The 24,938-nt window shown below is 38.3% G+C and overlaps 1 protein-coding gene across 2 annotated transcripts in view; it reads left to right on the top strand.

Moving 5' to 3' along the window:
* The first annotated feature begins 3,042 nt into the window (after positions 1-3,042).
* Positions 3,043-24,938, top strand: part of ankdd1a (ankyrin repeat and death domain containing 1A) — a 28,362-nt gene continuing 6,466 nt past the window's right edge. The window contains exons 1-8 of one of the 2 annotated variants that reach the window (XM_017699545.2): positions 3,043-3,381; positions 5,759-5,862; positions 7,408-7,506; positions 8,426-8,524; positions 10,797-10,901; positions 18,804-18,902; positions 24,193-24,291; positions 24,418-24,516. In XM_017699545.2, coding sequence (XP_017555034.1) covers positions 3,348-3,381; positions 5,759-5,862; positions 7,408-7,506; positions 8,426-8,524; positions 10,797-10,901; positions 18,804-18,902; positions 24,193-24,291; positions 24,418-24,516 — 738 coding nt within the window. In that variant the 5' untranslated portion in view covers positions 3,043-3,347. Of the gene's footprint in view, positions 3,382-5,758; positions 5,863-7,204; positions 7,305-7,407; positions 7,507-8,425; positions 8,525-10,796; positions 10,902-18,803; positions 18,903-24,192; positions 24,292-24,417; positions 24,517-24,938 lie in introns of those variants that run through there. The other variant, XM_017699546.2, reaches the window with a different exon arrangement.

The following is a 24,938-nucleotide window of genomic DNA, read 5'->3' as shown; positions in this document are numbered from 1 at the left end:
TTAATTGTTGAGATGTAAACAAAGTCATTCAGAGTGGTTTGGTGTGAAAGGCCCTCTTCTAGAGAAGCTTACCAAGTCAGAATTGTCCACAGTGGTGGTGATAGGAACCAGATGTCGACCTCTAAAAGCTCTCTCACAGAAAGTTATTACATGAAATGGTCAGGACATGCTGTCTGATGACTCAGACATTGCTTTGTAATAGTTTTGTCATAACGTTTTGGCTTAAAATGTATGTTAATCAATTTATTTTAGCATATTAATTGTGGAGGGATACATGCAGGACGTTGTAAGGCAAAGTAGACACGTGTAGGTTCACTGGTGGTTTTGGATTGTAAATAAAATGGCTATATTTGTGTTGTAGATATGGGGATCTCTGGTTCCTATCACCACCACTGTAAAGAAATCTGTGTCAAGACGTTTCTCTACAGTGAACCACTTCATATCAAACCACTCTGGTGATTCTCTTTATATCTCAAGGACTGAATTATGCAGAAATTTTGGGAAGATGGTGGTATTCTCCTTTAAGTCTTCTAAAGTTTCACTGTAATGAGGAAGAAGAGCAGAGTGTGTTGTATTTTTCCTCTTATCCAGTGGTGGACAGTAACTAAGTAAATGTAATTCGTTACTGTACTTAAGTAGTTTTTTCATGTATCTGTATTTTACTTATGTATTTCCATTCTGGGCGACTTTTTCCTTTCACTCCACTACATTTCAGAGTCTAATATCTGACTTTTTCCTACATTTTGTGAAATCTGTCATTCCTTTTGTTTTCTGTGTGTATAAAAACGTAACATATCAAAACAAAAGAAGTGCAAAGCCAGAGCACCAATCAGGGCCCAGCGGTCACTTTGTTCTGAGCTTGTTTTGACCTGTTGGTCATACCGACCCAGTGCAGCGCACGGTTCAACGTCAGTGCAGCAGCGTAAAAATTTGGGAGCACATACGTCACCTAAATGATGAACTAACCTAACTTTGTGTAAATAGAGCACAATATAGAAATATGTCCACATATGCAGTCGTGACTGGCGCGTTTCTTTTTTCTGAATTCATACAAACACTTTCATTTTATAGTAAATTAGTTTGGGTTAGTTTGTTTATGAACAGAGGCCTACAGATCAACATAGTAAAGGAGCTCATCTGTGATCCTGAGTTTAAAGCCAGTTTTTATTCAGCTTGTAACTAATTTACAAAGTCATCTGAAACTGAAACTTTGCTTGTGTGTAAAAAGTGATTTCAGAGCCACTCGGTTCTCCCTGATGGAAACTGTTTACCTTCAGTGTTTTGTGCTTATGATCATTTTAATAGACGTCAGCGTCACTAATTAATGACGTTCTATTAAAAGTCTGGTTCACCAAGAGAGACGCTGGAGGACTTTCACCTGAAATGAGTTCATGAAGAGAGTCTTGTTATAAAAATGATAACAGGACATCAGAGCCAGAATTACTCTTTTAGTACTTTTACTTTCGATACTTAAGTCCATTTGAAGGTAAATACTTTAGTACTTTTACTCAAGTTGAGGTCTAAAGGGAGGAACTTCTACTTTTACTGGAGTTATATTTTACCTTGGGTATCTTTACTTTAATTCAGGTATGTGATTTGTGTACTTCGTCCACCTCTGCTCTTATCTATCACTGTAGTCTGTCAGGTTGAACGTACATTTCCATTGTGATTTCACCGTTTCACTGTGGTCTCCCAGTTACATAAAAACCATTACGAGACAGAATAAAGACAGAATGATGGCAAATAATTTTGCTAATATTCACCGATGAGATTTTCTTCTACTTCCATTAAAGTACCCAGCAGCATTACATGAGTCTGAATGAAACATTAGGGCTGTGTTCCAATTGGTGCACTTCCATTCTAGAACACTATCAGCAAGTGTTCTAGAATTCCATATACAAATGAATGCTCTAGAATTCTAAATTTACTAAGTGTTCTGGTGTTCTAGGACTGCATGACCTGTCAAAACCATTCTAGAATTCTATTGAGAAGTTAAAGTATTCCAAAATTCTGTGCCCGTTTTCGGGGGAAGTCTTCAAAATTTCTATGAATTGGTTTAAGTGACCTAGAATTCTATGCAATAACTAAAGTGTTCTAAAAGTCTTTCAGAAGTGTTCTAAAATTCCATTTACTAGTGAATGTGTTGTACAATTCTGTAGACTCACTAAGTGTTCTAGAATTCCACCTGCTAGATCAAGTTTTCTAAAGTTATTCAGAAGTGTTCTAGAATTCCACATACTAGTAAAAGTATCTTGGAATTTCATAGCCTCATGAAGTGTTTGAGAATTCCACACAGTAGATAAAGCTTTCTAAAATTTTTAAGGCTAAGAGTTCTAGACTTCCATGAACTAGTGAAAGTGTTCTAGAATTCTACAGACTCCATGTGCTAAAATCCTACACGCTAGTTAAAGTTTTCTAAAATTATTCAAAAGTGTTCTAGAATTCCCCATACTAGTGAGAGCTCTAGAATTTTATAGCCTCACTAAGTGTTCTAGAATTCCACACGCTACTTAAAGTTTTCTAAAATTCTTAAGACTAACTGTTCTAGAATTCTATAGCTGAAGTGAGTCCTTAGTACAAGTGAAGGTTTCCTAGGATTCCAGGAAGTGTTCTAGAATTCCAACACCCTAGTTAAAATCTCCTACAATTCTTAAGACTAAGTGTTTTAGAATTCTAAACTGAAGTGTTCTAGATTTCCATGTGCTAGTGAGTGTTCTACAATTCTACAGCCTTACTAAGTGTTCTAGAATTCCAACACCCTAGTTAAAATTGTCTAAAATTCTTAAGACTAACTGTTCTAGAATTCTATAGCCGAGTCCTAGTACAAGTGAAGGTTTCCTGGGATTCTAGGAAGTGTTCTAGAATTCCACATACTAGAAAAAGTTTTCTAAACTTATTCAGAAGTGCTATGGAATTCTGAATAAGTTTAGAAATAGAACACTAGCCTCAAGCGCTCTAGAAATCCACGAACTAGTGAGTGTTCTGAAGTTCTGCGTACTAGCTAAGTGTCCTGCAGCTCTGGCGACTAGCTGATGTGTTCTAGAGCTTACGGGAGCGCGGTTGTGTTGTCTCGCTCTGCGGATCTTCCTGTCGAACTGGCTTTTCCGCGCTCACATTCGGGCTTTTTGGCGCAATCCGACAAAAAGGACCATCTCTGTTTACCCAGCCGCACAGCACAGCGGCTACAGGGGGAGAGGGGCGGGGCAGGTCCAGGAAGACCCGGATGTGCGGCCGCGAAGCGCCAGGCTTGAGGGCTGCAGTCCTGCCGGGGCGGCTCGGACAGACGGTCTTCCTTCGGTCCACATGAGTGGAGGTCCTGTGTAGCTGCACATCGGTTCGGCACGAGAATGGAGGACGGCCTGGTGTCAGAGGACGATGTCTGTGAGTGAAGTGTTTATAATGTGAAATACTTCACAGATACAGCCGCTGAAATGAGGCTAAAGTGGGATTTTCGCGTTCCACCTTAAATGGTGTAGCAGTTACATTCTGTACCATTCAGAATATATTTGCTGCATCATTTAAGGTGGCACGGGGAAATTCGAACGAGAAGGTGGCGAACAGAAAGCCAAATTACCTCAGTTTATTTAGCACCGCTAGTTTGCATAGTTATCGCCTTCATTTCAATAAAACGCCAGCATTTTAGTCTGAAACATCAAAGCCTTTACTAACTGCCCTGAAATGAACCACCGCATAAATAACGCCCCAGTAGCTCTAATTATAATGCTGTAATAAAGCGTTATGAAATGAAATGTGACATTGTGTTTTTCGTGCTAAGTCTTTAGCTTTATTATGCCATTATGCCATTTACAGGTCTCTTTATGTAACTGTGCTGCTCTACTGAGAGTGTGCCTGGCTTTGAAAATGTGAAAATTTCAGGGGCTGAGGTATAAAAATCATTTAGAGTGGTTTGACATAAAATGATTCATTCTGCAAAAACGTATCACTCAGATGAGATTTCTATGCAGTGTTTGTGATAGGAACCAGGGGTCATAATGTTTCACACCCCAAATATAGCCTTTTTATTTACTATCCCAAATCTCCAGCGAGCCAACACGAGTTTTTATGTGTAATGTTAATGATGAAAGAGTGATAAACGCAAAAAATAACTTATGTCTTCTGGTAATATTTTGACTTACAACGCCCTGCATGAGCCCCTCTACTGTGAACGTATTTCAAAAATATGTTGGGCCAAAACCATATCGGAAAACTACTGTAAAATAATATTCCAGAAGGATTTCGGGAAGCATTTAATGTGAACTTTTTCTTTAAGGGAGCTTGTAGAAGCAGTACCTCACAGGAGTGTGTTAGAAATAAGTTCTTTGTTCTCTCTGTAATTTAGCCATTATGCAGAACTTTGGAAAATCTGTGGAATACCCATTTTAAAAAATGTATTATGTTCATTATGTTAGGAAACAAAAGCTGTGTCCCAATTCAGGGGCTGCATCCTTTGAAGGACGCGGTCTACCAAGGTTGTGTAGACCCGTGAAGGCTGAACTGACGTGAGATGATCTACTCAACGGAAAATTTTCTGTTTGCATCTCAACACGGCTGTTCCCGCATTTGCGTTGCGTCACGAAATGCCTCTCCTGTCCTTTTTAAAAGTTCTTTAAAGATGGAGCCAGAAACGGGTGGCATGGTGGGTAGCGCTGTCACCTCACAGCAAGAAGGCCCAGGGTCCTCTCTGTGTGGAGTTTGTGTATTTTTCCCCGTGTCTGCATTGGTTTCCTCCCACAGTCCAAAGACATGCAGTCAGGCCAATTGGAGCATAAGTTTTGCTTCAGGCGACATTGGCTTTTTTAAACATTTGTATTGCTTACTATTTGACTTTACACCCAATACCTACATTTTAAAGTGTCTCCTCAGCCGCTGTTCACTCCTCTGCTGACGACTCCTCTGCTGACGCTGCCGTGTTCCATGGATCCATCCATTGGATTCTTCATTGCCATAGAAAAGAAGGACGTTTCACGGCTGCATGTGAAGGAGGCTTCGAAATGGGACAGCCTAGTCATACCGCTGTGGTGCAGTCGGCCTTCAGATGCAGCCTCCGAAGGATGCAGCCCCTAAATTGGGACACAGCTAAACTCTCAAGCCAAGTGGCATTTATTTTAAACAGAACACACTATAACAAGACTTTTTTATTTTTTTGGCAAACTATTCTTTCAAAAGGCAGCTGGTGCTTCTTCATTATGATCCAAAATTCCATCATGTGCCGAATTCCTTTGTACACTCCTGAGTTTATAATTTTGTCAGTGAAAACAAGCTCGCTAACACCTTGATTGTAAGACAAACAGCCACAGACTTTGACGTTTTCACTTATACGCTTTACGGTAACCTTAATGCAGTCTGGCTGGAATTCTTCTCAAGGCATCCTCCACAAAGAGTCAGACTGATATTGGGCTAAAAGTGTTTTTTCTCTAAAGCCAATATCATTTTGCTAAACATTTTATGAAGTAACCAACAGAACCAAAAGGTCCAAATACTTTCTGCGGCCATTGTATGTCATTTACCCCATTTTCAATGCTTGTCCTACAGTTTCTACACTGCCTTTCACTTGTAAGTCTACGGAAAGTGCAGTAGGGTCAGGCTGAGACTGATACTGACTCTAACTGGCCTCTGTATCTCTAGTACAGTACTAAGAAGGGTGAAGAGAAATGTATCTGACATGTCTGTGAACAGCGGTGGAGGCAGGGACAGCAAAAAGTGGTTGTATTTGTAAGGGGCTGAACACGGATGAGAATCAGCGCCATGTCTTTTGCAGTGCTTCGTTCGGAGAAGGAGTTACATGATGCTGCGAAAAGGAACGACACAAACACTATGTTGGAGCTGATTGGGAAAGGAGTGGACGTCAAAGCCAAAAATAAAGTGAGTCTATGACCCAGAGAAGTGTACATTTTCTGCATTGCTTTCGTTACTGAAGGCTTGAGGGTTTTAGTGTTATCAGCAGTGTAAACCCATCGACCAAGAGTGGTTTACTTCACTGTAAGTAGCCAAGCAGCTCGTTGCAGTTGATAAAGCATGTTGTAACAGCCTTCTGATAAGATTAAATGCTGAATTAAAATAACAAGGTCATGATTAGCTTCATATTCTGCATGACTTTCTTAGAGAAATCAAGATACAGAGCCCTTAAAGGGGAAGACCACTAATCTTTCCATTTTTAAGTCGTTTGGAGTTATTTAATGTAAAATCCTTAATAATAGAGAAAGCAGTCAATTCATAATTATTATTGTTCACAGTGGTGGTGATAGAATCCTGCCAAAGAGATACGTAGTGAAGTGTTTAATGCTTCTGCTACATAATAGAAAGTTATTGCATGAAATGGTTACAAATATGCTACCTGATGCCTGAGATGATGGTTTTGAGATAAGATTTTAGTCCAAATTGTATTTTTAAAAATCCGTTTGCAGCGATGGTGCATGCGGTGTGTTTTAAAACAAATGAATTCCCAGTGAAAATTTTACTATTGTCATCATTACATATGAAAAGTCAGAAGGCAGGTCTAAGTCCAATAGGGGTCCATGATATGGCAGAAATAAAGTATTTCCACAATATTCATCACAATAGTTTGCTTTTCTGAGGTTTCATAAGGCCAAAAAAAGAGCAAGCAGTGCCACACTTAAAAATACTATCAAAAATATCAGTGATTTATATTCAATAATGCATAAGCTGCACTAATTTAAATTAAGTAGAATTAGTTCTGTTGTCATTGTAATGAAATATGCACTCAGTGTTCTTTAAGCGCAGAGGATATCCGTGATATGTCCAGAAAAGCATATTGAGATATAATTTATCACAGCAATGCTAAATGTCATCATCCTGCCCAGAACTCCACTGACTATTTTGGATAGTCAATAAAATGGCTATGATTGTGTTGTAGACATCATGAGCCATCGTCCCGAGTTGGTAATGAAACGTTTGACATCAAACCACTCTGAGTGAGTGACTATTTTTCCCTCTCGACGCCTGAATTATGCAGTAAATTTGAAATATCAGTGGAATTCCCCTTTAACCGAGCTGACATGGGCACTGAGCTTTCAGCAGTGTGCGAAAATTAAAGGAAGCTGGCTCACAGGAAGTTGTCTTGCAGTCTGCCATGTGTGCCAGATCCTGTGCTTGGAACGCCTTGTTTTGATCAGTTATGCATCAGGGCACCGGAAACCCTCTTCTTTCTCCCCTTATCGCAAGACATGACCCATATTTCAGCCTGTATAACAACACTGTCTGCCCGACACCACAGCAAACAGAGCTGGGAGTCTGGCACACGCTGCAGTCTGGCTTAATCGTTGTTAACAAGCTCTGGCTGTGAAGTGTGTTTATTAAGCTAATACCACTTCATCCTTCCGTCAATGTTTAAGTTTCACCGGAATCAGCAGAACGGTTTCACAATTTTTTCTCCTTCTCTGCCCGAAGGTGGATCGTAAGGCGCTGCACTGGGCCGCGGGGACGGGCAGTGTGGAGGCTCTGCGGCTGCTGCTGGACTACGACACTGAGGTGGACGATATGGACAGTGTATGTATCAGCATCAATACATCAATACCTATGCAAACATTTGAATAACACTGATCAGATTGCATGTTGTGTTGATTGAAGTGTAAATAAGTTAACACGTCTTCAGGGAACGTAAAGATGGCATTTCCAGCTAATTTTAGTGCACAGTTTCTATTTAATTACAATTTGTAGTGCACAACAATTACATAAAAATTATGTTAAATTCAGCAAATAAGCAGCAGTTGTGCACTAAATGGTGCAGATGTGTGTTCACTGTAGAGGATGTGTTCAAATCAACAGTACATATAATTTGACTAAGTGCACCCAAACCTTTGTATATGTTTGTATTAGATATATTGAGTAGATTTAAGATGCTTTCGCTTATGAATATATCATTTTTTGCCGTGTAGAATGTTTTGCATGGGTCACAGCGTTACAAAAAATGATGAATTATTGTTTAAATAAGTGTTCAGTCATGAAATTGAAATGAATGGTCCCTGATCTGAGTCAAGTGCTGCATATGTGGAGTACAATACATAATTCTCCATAAAAATGTAAAAAGATAAAGTTAATAGTGCCCTGGGAAATGACCCAGTTTTAGTGTAGCCTGCTATGAGAACATTAATCAGTGTTGTGAAGACACACAGCACTGATACTCAGTTCAAAGCTCTGTGCAAAGATCATGCTGATGAATATTTCATAGTCTTCTGCTTAGTCACTCGTTGAACTATCTGACAAAGAATGACTCTGTTCATCACATCTGTTCCTCCCTGTGATGTGAATAGTGCACAAATAGATGTAGAACAAAAGGCCTGGGTGAGGAAGAGCGCATGCTATTGCAGCCTTAAAATTCGAAGTGTAGTTTGACCACAAAATATTGGTTGAACATTTTAACTGCTAAGATGTGTGATTTGATAAAATGTATGTTTATCTGTTGCAGTTTGGGATGAATGCGCTGCTGCTAGCTTCCTGGTTCGGCCACCTCAAAATCTTGCAGATGCTTGTCTCATCTGGGGCAAAACTCAACTGTGAAAACAAAGTAAGGCGCTTATTGTGATCTGACCAGCAGGGGGACGGGGGGAAGGGGGCGATCTTATATTTACTCTCAGCTGTTAAAATATGCAAAATGCACAACATCTATCTGCAGTGTAGTCTCTCTGGACTACACAACAGTTAAGCCAAACATTGTGAGAGGACCTACTGCTTTATGTGCAGTGTGTGGGCTTTAATTAACCAGGGCCCAGATTCAAAAGCATCTCAGTGTTAAGATCATCTTGACTGACAGCGAGTGTGATGCTCCGGACTTGAACTTGTACATTGTAAAACAAAACAATGCACTCGACATTTTTAATGAATATACAGAATCACACCCATCTTCACCTGAATTTGCCCACCCCTAACCTGCACCAGAGTTATAACAGAGGAAGTAAAGAAAGACTGTACTGCACTGTAGTCTGTAGTCCATCTTACTCAGATTTGATCAATCTTTATAAACATTTCCATTTTAACAGTAGTACGTTCTGTTATATCTGCACCATGTTCCAAATTACTATGCACATGCCATTTTTGTTTGTTTTTCCTAAAGAGTCAGTGTGTTTAAGCTGTTATCCTCAACAATTATATCACAATGTGGATGTACTGATGTTGTCAGGGATATTTTGGGGAAAAAAGACACAAGTTACGTTGTACTAAATAATTGTGCAGAATGCAGTTTTTGAAAACATTTAATGGGTCATAATGACATTCATATAATTTCAAACAGGAATCTGTCATTTGCTGCATGGACAGATAATGCCTACCATCTCACTCCCCAGTATTATGGCCCATATAGCTGTTATTTTAATACATTTAATTTATCCAACAGGAATGTTCACAAGTTCACACTTTATTTGAAAGAAAAAAAAAAGCTGAAATCAAAATGCTCATTATACCAAACTCCTACTGATATATAACTTGCAGTAATTTGGAACACAATGTAGTGGAAAGTGGATTAAATAATCAGAATGTTTGTATTACTGTTATTTCAATTACATTTTTATTGTATGAACACATAAACCTGAACATGATTTTCATGTGATTCATGTTTCCAGTCTTCATCACCGACGCCTGCATATTCCAACTAACGAGTGTATATATGATATATTTATACAACAGTTAGTTCCAGCCACGCAGGCTGATTGGTTGAGAAGCATTCTAACTGTGCTGTATCACTCCGCTGAGACACCGTTGCTAAGCAACGACATTGACAGCCGTAGGAGACGCTCAAGCCATTTGAACGTTTCTACCTCTTACTTTTGCGCACAAACAGAAAATGGATCATTTTGAGATCACATTTGACCAACAGCTGATTTGGTCAGACTGAAGATGAGACTATGCTAAATTCCCAAACTGTCGCCACCACTGAGTGAGCTTTTCAGTCAGCAGCTGTGACAGAAGAACAGCGAAACAACCCGGAATCAGCCAGAAATGAACCGAATAGCATTCGCCAAACAAAATGGGCTGTAAAATGTTTTACAGACTGGCTGGAACAAAACAATGAGCTGGAGAATGAACTGTTGGCTGTGCTGTGAGTGAGTGGAGCTCCTTACTCTGACGTAGCAACAAGCTGCTTGTTGAGGAACTAAAATTTGGCGGAAGGAACTGTGAACATTAAAACATATTAAATGCCACTTTCACAGCCCACTTGGGTTATTTCTTACTTCGTTTATTTAACTCTTATACAAGTTTGTGTCTATTGCTTAAATATCATATAAAGTGGTTCCAAGTCCTCTGCGACTGTAGCCTCTCGCTCTCTTTCTCTCAATTATGGATTCTTGTTACAGTGGAGGCTCTCGAGGGGACCTGGAGCTCCACTTTACTGTTGCTTTTATTAGTTTGCTGTTTGTTGATTTATGCTGGAAGTGCTCTCCAACATAGTCTGCTAAAAGTATTGCTTTAAAGCTCATTCAAAAGCTGTATTTAGGCCACAGTTGCAGGTCCTATCATATAAACATACAGTGCCCTGCAGCTGGGCACTACTACAGATTAATACAAGGGTCAGACTATGAAAATTATTTAAGTGACGTTAATTTATTAACACATTATTGATGTATTAACTTTGACATCCACAATTTAATATAACATCTTTGCATTATTTTCATAGTTTAGTAAGTTGCTCCTTTCCTGAGTGCTTAACGACAGGTGTATGTCTTGTTATGTCTGCAAAAACTGAAATAAAATAAAGCCAAAACGTGGATGTTAGAGAAGTATTGTGCATTGACATTTCTGCTGTTGTTCACTGACTGGTACAATACTCCATCCTGCATTCTCAGAAGGGTTTGAATCTTCTGCACTGCGCTGCCCAGAGGGGTCATATCCATATTCTGGAGTTCATCATGGAAGACCTGGAGGATGTGCGACTGAACAGAGCCGACAAGGTGATGATCCTTTTTTTATCTTTCTTATCACCCTGCCAGCTTACATATATAGTGCATTTGTGTGCCTTGGATGAATAATATTACACTGAAAATATCTTAAAGGGGTCATGTCCTACATTTTTCATACTTTATTGCCACTGGACGTTTGTATTTGTTTATTTACCAAAAATAGTCATTTCTTTTAATCCCTTATAGCTGTAAGAGTTATACATGTAAATAAACTCTATTCCGATAGTTTGCCCTGTATTAAGAAACAGATGCCCAGTTAAAGAGGAGTCCAGGTTGAAACAGTCAAAAATTATCATAGATGGGTGGAGCTAAACTGTGTAGGCTGAATAGGTAGATGTAAATGAGTTGGGTTTTGTGACATCACAAAAACAATGAATTCAAAATGGGCCTGCATGGACTGGAGCATTAACAATATCTTTTGAAACTTTAGTAGTCTTTATGTACTATATTAATATCTGTCATTTAAAAAAAAGTGAGGAAAATGCAGTTTTCTGACATACACCTTAAATTGACAATTCAGCCCTTGCTTTGTTGCATCCAGGATGCAGCTGCAAGGAGGAAGTCCCAGCGATAAGAGTACCCAGCAGCCTGTATAGAGAGTTTAGAGCTGTTGAATGCATGAAGACCCATGAGTAGCCTCCACATGATGATTAAACTCAGCAGTACATTTTTATTACCAAATGCTGACCTTCAGGCCTTTGACTACATTAATATTTTCTGCATACGCCTAAAGTGAATCAGGAATTACAAAACACAGACGAGAGATATTAAAAAGGCAAAACATTTTGTGCATGTTGCACAGAACTTTGTTTTTTTTATATTTAAACATTTAAGCTTTTTTATTAAAATTACATATTATTGAATATATTGTTTAAAAATATATGTATAAGCCCTGGCATCCTGAAGCTCATGTAGACCTTGCTTTATTTACATATATGTGGGTGGAAAAGAAAAAAAGAGACTCATTTTCAGAAAAGAGTAGAGAGCCTGCATTTCAAGTACTGCATAAACTGCGTGAACTCCATGTGGCGTAGATAAATAGTCGCTTTTGCTCCACAAAGATAAACAGAGAATACCGATAATTAAACAAACTCCATGGTAAAAGTTCAGTTAAACATTCCTGAGGCATGAGGAACACATTTGTTGACTCAATGGACTGAAGCACACCCAGAGAAACTTGAGTTACACACATTAAAACAAGCCCTACTGTCATTATCACTGTCTGGAAGACCTTTGTACTGTCGAGTTTAGTCAAGTTGATGCTACTCTACCTCATTATTGAGTTTTCATGCATTTTTAACATTTTTGCAATTTGCAAAACTAAAGCAATGGTTTGGACGAACAGCCGATTTACACAGTATTGCTGAAGCACTCTGCCAACTGCATGCCTTAATCATCACACGTTTGCCTTAAACCGAATCAAATTGTTATGTAATCTCAAATGAACTTGCAGATTCTTCCACTGTATGGCACTCTTATCTATAAACACTGGTGAAAAGGAGTCTTCACAATGGCTTAAATCTTGAAGCCTATGCTTTTTACATGCATGAAAACTCATCGGAATGAGCTGTCTGGAATAATAAACATGCCATTCACCTGAATCTTGTAGATTTTATCATTTTAGGAAGGGGAGAGTTCACTGCCATTAAAGAATTCAGAGAGCCCCCCACCCCTTCCTCAAACACAATACAGCAATTCACAGCCATTAGTCACCCAGCCCACAGATATGACATTTAAGTTATAGTATTAACAGGGCAATAAGATCTAAGACAATGTTACTGCCAAGCCAAGCGACTGTCTACAAATTACATCGCAAGTGAATATAATGATGGTCGAAGCATGACTCGCCTTATGGGGGCAGTAGAGCACAAATGATGTGAAGAGGTTTTGAAATGGCCTCTATTTGAAGAGTTTCATTGCAAAATGCTAGACACTGATAGACAGACAGACAGACAGACAGACACAGACAGAAAGGGAGGGAGGGAGGGAGGGAGGGAGGAAGGAAGGAAGGAAGGCAGGAAGGAAGGAAGGAAGGACTGTATCCCGAAGGGGAAATTGCAGTGTTGCAGTAGCAAGACATAGAATTACATATAAACATACATAAACTATGCATAAACTATGCAAATACAAAATAGAAATAAATGTAGACATAAGTTAAAGTACAAGACAAATAAAATAAGTATAAAAGTATATCTATTTACATATTTACATGGCATATGAAATAGATTTGCTGTATTTACAGACAGCAGGCACTGAGTGGTATGAGGTAGTCTAACAGCACACATTATAGACATGACAAACTTTGAGTTGCATTAATATTGTAGTGTAAAGTGCATAGTGAAAAGTGTCATTACAGTAATAGTTGTGATATATTGCACTGTGTGTATTAATCAGAGAGTAGATACAGTGATGTGGTTCAGCACAATTCAGACAGCAGGGGATTGTTGTAGAGCCTTATAGAACATGATCCGCACAGTGCTGCCTGATGTGTCCAGGTGAGAGTGCGTTCTGTCCAGCAGATCGATAACTGCATCATCCACTCCAATGCCCTCCTGGTATGCAAACTGCACAGGGTTAAGAGCTGTTTTGACCAGAGGTCTCAGATGAGCTAGCATCAGCCTTTTAAGTGTCTTCATTAAGTGGAATGTCAGGGCAACCGGTCGATAATCATTCAGTCCTGTCTGTTGCCTTTTCTTGGGGACAGGAACCACACAAGATGTTTTCCACATAACTGGGACTCTCTTCAGGCTGCAGCTCAGATTGAAGATGTGCTGAAAAATTCCACACAGCTGCTCTGCACACAGTTTCAGCACCCTGGGTTCAGTGCCATCAGGTCCCACTGCTTTGCTCTGTTTGAGTTTTTTCAGTTCAGCCTTCACCTGATTAGCAGTGAATGTAACATCACTGCACATTCCTGTTGTGGGGAGAGGGTGAAAGGTGTCCATTGCAGACAGTAGTTGCTGATGGTCACAGGTGTGAATGGCTGTGGTGGAGGAAGGTGAGGCTGTGGATGGCTCATGGTGTAGTTGTGTAGGAGTGTTTTTTGTTTCTTTTTATTGAGGAATAAAAGCAAAACAATAGACATATCCAGTAGTTCCACACATTCAAAGACTTCTTCAAACATTTCGATTATTTTCACAAAGAGATCTATAAATAATAATAATAATAAAAATATAAAATAAATAAAAGAATCCACTCAGTCAGCTGGCACAACCTGAAGTGAATTAAAATATAAAAAAGGATTCCATTTGGAATAAAATGCTGCAGTATTGCCTTTCAAGGTGGACCTTGTCTTTTCCTTTTTAAATAAACTTATAATTCAAATACATAATCAATACAAAATCACATTAATACGAATTTACACACAAATACAACAAATCTACAATACAATTACACACAAACTTAATATGAATTTAAATGAGAAAATTATAAGTCCAGCAGAGTCCAGGGATATTTAGATTTCCTGTCCTTGGTTCGCAGTCGTTTCAGTTCAAACGTTATCTGTTTAAAAACAACTTCTGCAAGGATTTGAATCTGTTGTATTACCATTTTACACCTGGTTTTACAAAGTTTACAGTTTGTAATGCAATCAACCAATAAAAGTCCTTGACATTCTTTGACAAGCTTTCCTCAAAATTTCCAAACATTATAGTCTTAACATTTATATCAAACCTGACTCAGAGAGCGTTTAGTCTTTTTCACAAAACCACAGATCGAACACAGTGAAGTAACAGGTGTTCAGTAGTCTCATCTTCATCACAGTTAGCCGATGGGCTCATCGTTGTGGTGATGTAGCAGCTCCACTTAACGACACATCACACAGCCAATCTCCCCACACTTATTAGCCATGCTATGTCTCCGATGTTCTCCGAGATCTGCCTGGACTGAATGTTTCTGATGCATATCTTACTCTCTGCTTCACTGAGGTGTTTATGTGGATAAAGAGCTCCATAAATGTGTTCGCTTATAATGTTGTAAAACTTTTTACTATGAAAATTACACCAGTCAATCTGAAGCTTTACATATTTAAAAATAAACTTGCCATATGGTAATTTGTAATATGGAACATTTTTTTCTTGCCTTTCCTTTCTTTTTCCCCCAACTTCTAGTATTCCCCACCCAAACTGCACCTCTCTTTATTGCCTGTGCTACTATTTTACAATAAGCTACTTTGAGTTTTAGTCCAATGTCCATTGCACCGAGACCCCAAATACTTCCCTTGTAGTACCTCAAATAAATCACACACATTTTATTTAGCCTCATGATGCATTTCTCATTGGGAGGGAAAACTGTGGCCAAGAACAACAATTTGTACAAAACAAACGTTTTAATGATTTGAATCCGCGTTTTATAATTTGAGATTTTCCATTGTTCAAGCTCTGCTTTGATCTCTTCCTCTTTATTCCTCCAATTATACTCAGCACAGTTTTCTCTTGTGATCGAGAGTCCTTAGATTTTAATCTCTTCCTTCATGCCTGCACTCGTGGGGTAGTTTATTTCCACCCAGCCATATACCCTCCGTCTTATCCGTGTTTAGTTTAGCCCCAGCGACCTTGTCTTTTCCATAGTAAGAAAATGTATGACATCACAGAGCCACATTGAAATGGAAGGGGGTTTTGAAGACTTCCATATTAGCAATATGTGACGCCTTGCCAGTAGAGACGTAAATGCTAGAATATCCAACTGAGCTCTGTTAAGCAAAGGTAAATCAGTGGAAAAACCAAATACTGAAAGGGGTCTTATTGATGTTGGTGCCTAAAACCTTCACAATCTTAAAATATTCAGACCAAAATGTATGTAAAGAAGCACAAAAAAGAACATGTGACTTAAGTTACATGGAGTGGCATCACATTTGTCACATTGATCACTAACATATATATATAAAATATAAAATAGAAGATTTTCCAATATAGACATTGATAAAGAAGGATATGTGAGCTTAAAATGACGTCTAAATTGAGATTCGCAGGGTAGACAGCACCAATGGTAGACAGCACCAACGTAGAACTTGCCAGGTTGAGTGGTAATTAGGAAGGGCCAGCCCCCCATTCAAATTTAAATCTCTGTAATAGTGATTTTCTCACTCTAGGAACCTTCATCCCATATAAAGGAGGTAATAAAGGAATAATTTTTTTGGGCATAACATACATTGTTATAACATTTATTCTAGCAATCAATGATAGAGGATTTCCATCTCTGTAAATCCTGTTTAAATGTATTAATTAAAGAAGAAAAATTTGAATGAAAGAGAGAGGGCAAAGTTCGAGATACATGAATCCCTAAATATTTGAACCCAGTCGAAGCGAATTGAAAGGGAACAGCAGACTGATTGAGTGATAATGCAAGTGAATTCACTGGGAAACATTTGCTTTTCTGTACGTTCACTTTAGAACCTGAAAATGTGCCAAACCTCTTCAAAAGCGATAGGATTGGAGGAAGGGAGCTCACTGGATCAGTCATGTACAGTAACAAGTTATCGCCGTATAATGATCATTTCAATTCGATATCCGCACAAGAGATCCCCTGGAAAGATGGATGTGATTTTAAAGCTATTGACAAAGGTTCTATAGCAATGGTGAACGATAAAGGGGACAAAGGACATCCTTGTCTAGTCCCACGCGACAGCGAGAAATAATCAGAGCGGATATCATTAGTGTGGACGCTAGCAGGGGGGAAGTATATAACAATTTTATCCAAGAGATAAATTTGTTCTCAAACCCAAATTTGTGCAAAGTTGAAAAAAGGTAGTTCCATTCGACTCAGTCAAAGGCTTTCTCTGCATCCAGTGAAACTACAATTTCAGGGGCAGAGGAGGAATGTTTTGTAAAAATTGCATTTAAAAGAGTACAGACATTTAAAAAAAAAAGAAAACACCCTTTAACAAAACCAATTTGATCTTGTGAAATTATATCTGGGAGAATATTTTCCAGCCACAGAGCCAATGCTTTTGCCAGGATTTTCACGTCTACATTTAGGAGAGATATAGGTCTGTATGAGGAGCAGGAATTTGTGTAGGAGACGGACACAATGGAGCAGAAGAGGAGCTGTTGTCAAACCGTACAAAGAACTGGTTCAACTCATTTGCCCATTCACGCTTTCCCTCTGCTGGAATAGGGCTGCGCTGGTTGAAACCAGCGATGTCTTTTAGGCCTCTCCAGACATCAGAAGTGTTATTCAGTTCTAGTTTGTTTTCCAGCTTGGACTTGTACTCCTCTTTGGCCTTCTTAATTGAGGTTTTAAGCTCCTTAATGATTAACAATTTTGGATATAAAAAGTTTTTGAAAAGACTTAATGCTAAAGTTAATGTAAAACTTCGCTAATTAGGGGGGTATTGATTATTATATAGCACTAATGCACTCAACAACTGCAAAAAATATGATCGAGTATGATCTATAAAGCATTTTTACAACCAAATTCTTCATTTATAAATAGTATTTGATTGACATCATAGTTGTTTCTGCTGCCATGTTGTTCACATATCACAGGTCAAATTGGAGAGGACAAGCACGACAGCTATACATCTTAGTTTTTAAAGCATCCTGACAGATAAAATATGGTCATAATATGTTGCGTTGTTTGTGGCTGTTGTGACAACAACATCAAAAAACTGAATGTCAGAATGGTAGAAGGGCAAGTGATTTGTATGCTTTTGGCTACTGCGATGTGTAGTCTGATGCAGTATTTAAGGTCATTATAGATGTTTGGATATGTTATCATGGGTACCTATGCATAATCAGGAATGTTATTGATTGATACATTGATTAACTTATTGATTTGGTACAAATCAACACCACCAATCACCACCACTTACTTGATTTTAGTCAATATCTTGTGCAGTATATGGACATGGCTTGTATTTGCATAGTTGAACACTTTCCACAGCAGTTTCTGTTGTATGTTAGTCTCAGGCTCCACCAGAATTTCATATTAAAATTGCAAAGGTTTTCTCCTAGGAATGATGCTGCTACATGTCCCCTCTGTAATAGAATAGAAAAAAGGAAATAAAAAGTGTTAAAATGAATAAATAATAAAAAATGTAACACAATAATAAATAAAAATAACAACAGGAAATAGGATATATTGATAATATTTAAAATTAAAATACACAAAATAAAAGTATAAATAAAATCCAATAAAATGAAAAAAATGAAGCACCTAACTTTACAATGTAAAAGTAATATTTCAGTAAAAACAAGGGAAACGATAAAAACTAAATGCTAAAGTAAAGTAATAATAATCATTTTTCAACTGTTTTTTTTTTTTAAAAACACTGATAGAAGGAGTTCCACGTGTTCCAGATCGAATGTGTATGTCTTTCTGTGTGCCCTGGCAGCTTAGAAGAAGATGTGTGTTCCAGATCTTTGATAAATAAATACAAGCTGCTGCCTCTCATTTTTTTTAAGTTTCATACGTGGAATATGGAGAAGGCTCAACTAGATGATCTTAAAGATCAATTTGGAGGATAATCTTATCAGCACTAAGAATATATAAAACTAAACCATTAAGCAATTTAAAAACTAGTTGTAAAATTTCATAGTTGATCCTAAAGGAAACAGGCAGCCGCTGGAGTGATGCTAAACGGGTCTAATATGATCTTGTTTTATAGTACATGTTAAGTCCTATAAATAATGCATTTGTAATTCCAAAAGTAGCAATATTAGACTTTTATTCAACAGCAAAACACTATGAATTGAGATTATGAAATGAGATGGAACTTCAAAAAGTTGTCCGAGTAATATTTGCTTGGAAAACCCTCATACTTTTTTATAGACTGTGATAAAACAGGCAGCCAAGTGTGATTCATTTGGCAAAGAGAGTTAAAAATGTTATTGTTAAAGTTATTTTGAAAATGTTGTCCTGTCTAACCTGCGGCCCTCTGGTCCTGTGTGTCAGTCAGGTAAGACAGCATTTCACCTGGCAGCAGAACACGGACAGTTGGAGGTAACAGAGTTCCTCATTGGTATGGGCTGCGCTCACGACCTGAAGGACAAGGTAAGAAAGATCAAGCGGTATGGGTACATTCAGCCCCCTCTCTCTGGAACTCCCACTGTTACTAATTAGCTGCCTGCTGATTGGAACATGAAGCGCAAAACAAATCTACCTAAAAGGAGATCATTAGCAGCAGGTTTTCTGAGTCACGCTTTATGAGTCAGGCTCTGAAAGTGCTGAGGGCAGAGACACCTCTTTATTAAAAAGCCCTGCAGCTAGGGCTGTGTGGGGGCTCTCAGGATGTCACACATGTTGTGGAGTAAGATTTTATACTGATCTTTTAGAGGAATAGGTCCACATCTGAAAGATTGTATCTAGAAGAAAAGACATCTTTAAATCTTAATTAAGGTCAATGCAGAGAAAAAAGGATTGTTTTTCAGTATTTGACTGTTTGCCAAATTCTGTCCCACTTCCTTTACTTACTTTTGCCATGTTCATCAAAGTGCAGGCCACCAGTTTAGTAGTACAGGAGAATTTAGATGCACATATATGAGCACATTTTAACACTTTATAATTCAACTAGCATTCGAGTGGAAGCATGTGTGAGAACTGAGAAAATATGAATTTTTTCATATTTTGCTAATTTAGAGCAAAAAGCTCTATCTCAGCCTATCTCTCATCTCTCATAGAAAACAATAAGAACAACCCCAGACTACTATTTAGCACAATTTCTAAACTAACAGAGAACAAAACAGTCACTGAACCCCAGATGCCATCAGCCTATAGCAGCAATGATTTTATGAATTTCTTTAGTTGTAAAATCGAAAAAATTAGACACAAAATTCTGAACACACAGTTAAACTCCACAAACCTGCTGGCTTATAATTCCAGTCTACACCCTGAGAATATTACAGTCACTGCAGATAGGCTGGAATCGTTTACATTACTTCAAGAAATTGAACTAGTTAAAATAGTTTCTTCTGCAAAACCATCTACCTGTATTTTGGACCCAATTCCTACAGGTCTACTCAAGGAAATCTTACCAGAAATAACCAAGCCTATTCTGTCAACAATAAACTCCTCTCTTAGCCTTGGATACATCCCAAAAACTTTTAAACTTGCAGTAATTAGACCGCTGATTAAGAAAGCTAACCTCGATCCCTGTGAACTATCAAATTATAGACTATCTCAAATCTCTCCTTTATATCTAAGATCCTGGAAAAAGTGGTAACCAAACAATTAAGCTATTATTTGCATAGGAATAATCTACATGAAAAATTTCAGTCTGGTTTTAGGCCACATCATAGTACAGAAACAGCACTAGTAAAAATTATAAATGATCTTTTATTATTCACGGACCAAGGAAATGTGTCTTTGTTAGTCCTCCTTGACCTTAGTGCAGCATTTGACACTATAGACCACTCTATCCTACTAGATAGACTAGAAAACCTTGTAGGGGTAACATGAAAAGCTCTTTCCTGGTTCAGGTCCTACCTCACTGATCGCTATCAGTTTGTTAATGTAAAGGGTGAATCATCTGTTCTTGCAAAAGTAATGTATGGTGTTCCACAAGGCTCTGTTTTAGGACCTATATTATTCACAATATATATGCTACCATTAGGCACCATTATCAGTAAACACGGCATAAATTTCCACTGCTATGCCGATGACACCCAGTTATATATATCAAGCAAACCGGATGATAAAATTAAACTTGGCAAGATTGAGGACTGTGTAAAAGACATAAAAGATTGGATGTCAAGAAATTTTCTACTACTTAACTCAGATAAAACAGAGGTCCTGCTTCTTGGTTCAAAATTAGCTAGAAACAAACTGTCTAACTTAACACTTAACAATCTCTCAGTTGCATCAAGCTTATCTGTTAAAAATCTTGGTGTTGTGATAGACGCTGATCTGTCCTTCGACACACATATAACTAATATCACGAGAACAGCCTTCCTGCATCTCCGCAATATCGCTAAATTAAGAAATACATTATCCCTACAGGATGCAGAAAAGCTAGTTCATGCATTTATTACTTCAAGGCTAGATTATTGTAATGCCCTGCTGTCTGGATGTCCCAGCAAAAGCCTTAACAATCTTCAGCTAGTCCAGAATGCTGCAGCCAGAGTCCTCACAAGAACCAGAAAGTTTGACCATATTAGCCCAGTTTTATCAAACCTGCACTGGTTACCAGTTAAATTTCGCATTGATTATAAAATTCTATTACTGGCATATAAAGCTCTTAAACGGACTCGCCCCTCAGTACCTGAGTGAGCTCCTCTCCCACTATGAACCATCACGCCTACTTAGATCACAAGGTGCTGCTCACTGCTGGTACCTAGAATTAATAAAGTTACATCAGAGGGGAGAGCTTTCTCATACAAAGCCCCCCAGCTCTGGAATAATCTTCCTGTTAATGTTCGGGAATCAGACACAGCCTCAATCTTTAAGTCTAGGCTAAAAAGTTACTTGTATAGTCAAGCCTTTGGTGATTAGTCTTCCCTGTCAGATCTAGACCTGCTGGAGTCTCTACTGCTCTGTTTTACTGTAATCTGTGATCAGTCACTCTTTACAGAACTGACTCTGTGTGTTTTTTCCTTTCTTTGCCGAGTTGAATAGCTGCCCATCCTGTGCATCTGATGCTGTTGCCTCTTCTGCTTTGATTGGGTGTCACTGCTCGCCAGCCTTCTGGACCGGTTTGACCACCATTTGCATAATCACAACCTAATCTAATTAACCACTGCCCACCTGTTTTTCCCGCTTTGTACTGTAATACGTTATTACAGTCTTAGACTGACTGTATCTGAGTCCCGAACATTAACAGGAAGATTATTCCAGAGCTGGGGGGCTTTGTATGAGAAAGCTCTCCCCCCTGATGTAGCTTTATTAATTCTAGATACCAGCAGTGAGCAGCACCTTGTGATCTAAGTAGGCTGTGATGATTCATAGTAGGAGAGAAGTTCACTCAGGTACTGAGGGGTGAGTCCGTTTATATGTCAGTAATAGAATTTTATAATCAATGCGAAATTTAACTGGTAACCAGTGCAGGGTTGATAAAACTGGGCTAATATGGTCAAACTTTCTCGTTCTTGTGAGGACTCTGGCTGCAGCATTCTGGACTAGCTGAAGCTTGTTAAGGCTTTTGCTGGGACATCCAGCAGGGCATTACAGTAATCTAGCCTTGAAGTAATAAATGCATTACTAAGTTTTGCATCCTGTAGATATAATGCATTTCTTAATTTAACAATAATTCAAAGATGCAGGAAGGCTGTTCTAGTGATATTAGTTATATGTGCGTCGAAGGACAGATCAGGGTCTATCACAACACCAAGATTGATGCAACTGAGAAATTGTAAAGTTTAAGTATTAAGTTTGTTTCTAGCTGCTTTTGGACCAGGAAGCAGGACCTCTGTTTTATCTGAGTTAAGTAGGAGAAAGTTACTCGACATCCAGTCTTTTATGACTTTTATGAGGCATAGCAGTGGAAATTGCCATGTTTACTGATAATGGTGCTCATTAGTAGCATATATATTTTGAATAATATAGGTCCTAAAACAGAGCCTTGTGGAACACCATACTTTAATTGCAAGGACAGATGATTCATCGTTTACTTTAACAAACTGATAGCGATCAGTGAGGTAGGACCTGAACCAGGAAAGAGCTTTTCATGTTACCCCTGCAAGGTTTTCTAGTCTATGTAGTAAGATAACGTGGTCTGTTGTGTCAAATGCTGCATAATCAAGGAGGAGTAGCAAAGGCACATTTCCCTTGTCAAAGAATAATAAAAGATCATTTACAATTTTTTCTAGTGATGTCTCTATACTATGATGTGGCCTAAAACCAGACATTTTTCATGTATATGATTCCTGTACAAATAGGAACTTCATTGTTTTACTACCGCTTTTTCCAAGATCTCAGATATAAAGGGGAGATTTAAGATAGGGCTATAATTTGATAGCTTGCAGAGTGTGGAAATTTAAAAAGTTTCTATTTTAATTACTACCTTGATTATTAAACAAATTATAATTACAAAGCATATTAATCCTCTCACTAAGGATAGGCCTTGGTTCATGTATGTTAGGGCGTTTTAGGAGTGGAAAGTCCTTGAAAATTTAGAAACTTTGGGATCAAGGACAAACTAACCTCCAAAGAGAATCGCAGAAGATGAGAACCTGCAGAAACCAGGTTTTTTGGAGGCCATTAATAAATCAGGAGTTAAAGGGCCTTGAGAGGATGGAACAGGTTTGTACAGCCAAAAAATGAGGAGAAAAAAAAAGAAATGTAATGTATGATTGGAAACAGGGGTGTCCAAGAGAATTGCAGAGTTAGGATGAAAAATGATATGTGGGAGGTAAAAGGAGGGGCGGTAATTTAATCGCCCCAAGAGGGTTATAAAAAAAGGATGTTTTGTGATAACCTTTGCATTTGGTTGGGGAACCATCTTGCCATCTGAAATAAATGAAGTGGGGACCTTTTCCTTCCTTCCAAAAGAACTCATCAACTGAAGTTTGTTATTTGTCTTCTTTTACTTTTTGCAGCATACTTTCTCCAAGTTTTATAAGCCTTTTTTTGCATAAGAAAGCAGAACAAATTTAGAACTACAACTTAACTTGGAATTAATTAGTTGTAACGTAACACACGACTAAACTATATATCAAGGTTTTGATAACTGATAGATGTGGGAAAAGTTAGGCCTCTTCACATTTCTACCACAATATCAAGTAATGCACTTTCTTAATTTAGACAATATTTTAAACCTGCCAAAATAATGACAAACGAGCCCAAAGTTTTTTGTCAACCTGCCAGGGCCCCCCCCAAATATCCAACCTAAACCTGCCTAATTTGGTGGGAAGCCACCCAATCTGGCAGCACTGCTGAGGAGTTATGTCTGAGTTTTTCCTTCATCTGTCAGAGTGAGGTGCTGCTTAAAAACAATTTTGACTTGCAGAGAGGTGTGTCAATCATTTTTTGCAAATGGTTAGTTACAGACTGTTAAAAGGTCAAAAGGTTTCAGCTTAGATCCCCACAAAACTTTATTTTTCAAGAGCCAAAGTTGCTGTTTACCAAGGGCCCCTAGTAGTTTGTTCATAGTAGTATGCTCTCTTTGTAATGAAACATGCAGTTAAAATAAAGTAAAATATCATGATATTGCCCAACCAGTTTTAATAACTTCTTTTGTTGGATTATAAACTGCATTTGGCACATGTCTATTGTTTAATGTGCTCTATGAATAAAAATGATGAGAAACAATTTCTGCCACCACAGTCCCTAAGCATCTGCATAAGGGGTTAAAAAGGTGATATTTGGTGTGTTTTTTCTTGCAATGCTAATGTGGCATGCTCTGGTGCAGGAGGAGAACATGGCACTACACCTGGCAGCGCAGCACGGCCACACAGAGGTTCTCCAGAAGATTCTGGAGACAGGGGAGAACGCTAATGAGAGGAACATTGTAAGAAAGAAGCTTTGTCAACACTCACGTTCTTTGGTTTAGTTATGGTTTGACTGCTTGATGACTCTGCTAGTGCTTTATTCACAGTTCTATGTCTCAGTGAAATAAACGTGTTGCTTCTGTCAGGATGGTATGACGGCTCTGCACTTGGCGGTGGATGGAGGCCATTATGAATGTGTCAGGCTGCTGCTGGAGGCTCGGTGCAGTATCAACGAACTGACTAATGTAGGTGAAAACACATTATTGTGTAAGTGTAGATATGCCAGTATATGGGAGCTAATTTTATTAGGGGGAGGTGATGCTTTGTTTTGAAAAGATTATTCCTCAGTCTCTGTTCTATCAGCATGGTTTGAACAAAGATAAACAAGCCACAAAAGTTATACTAAGCATATTCCTATGTAGCATCATTTCATAACAAAAGCAGTTTCTTTCACTGTAGTGTAATACACAACATATACAATATTTTTGCAGCAAGTGTTCAAAGAAATGTCATTTATGAAACCTACTTATTTGAATCTCATCTAAGTCCAGATTCAAATGTTTCTCATGTGCCATAAAAGCTGGCTTATTGAGGACACAGCTTAAATAGTCATTATCATATTTGTCCATGCATATAAGTTGGTGAAGATCTATCATGTTACTTATAT

Source organism: Pygocentrus nattereri, chromosome 15 (genome assembly GCF_015220715.1).
Source record: "Pygocentrus nattereri isolate fPygNat1 chromosome 15, fPygNat1.pri, whole genome shotgun sequence".
Lineage (NCBI taxonomy): Eukaryota > Metazoa > Chordata > Actinopteri > Characiformes > Serrasalmidae > Pygocentrus > Pygocentrus nattereri.
Note: the sequence above shows the minus strand (reverse complement) of the source record. Positions and strands in the feature narration are given on the sequence as shown.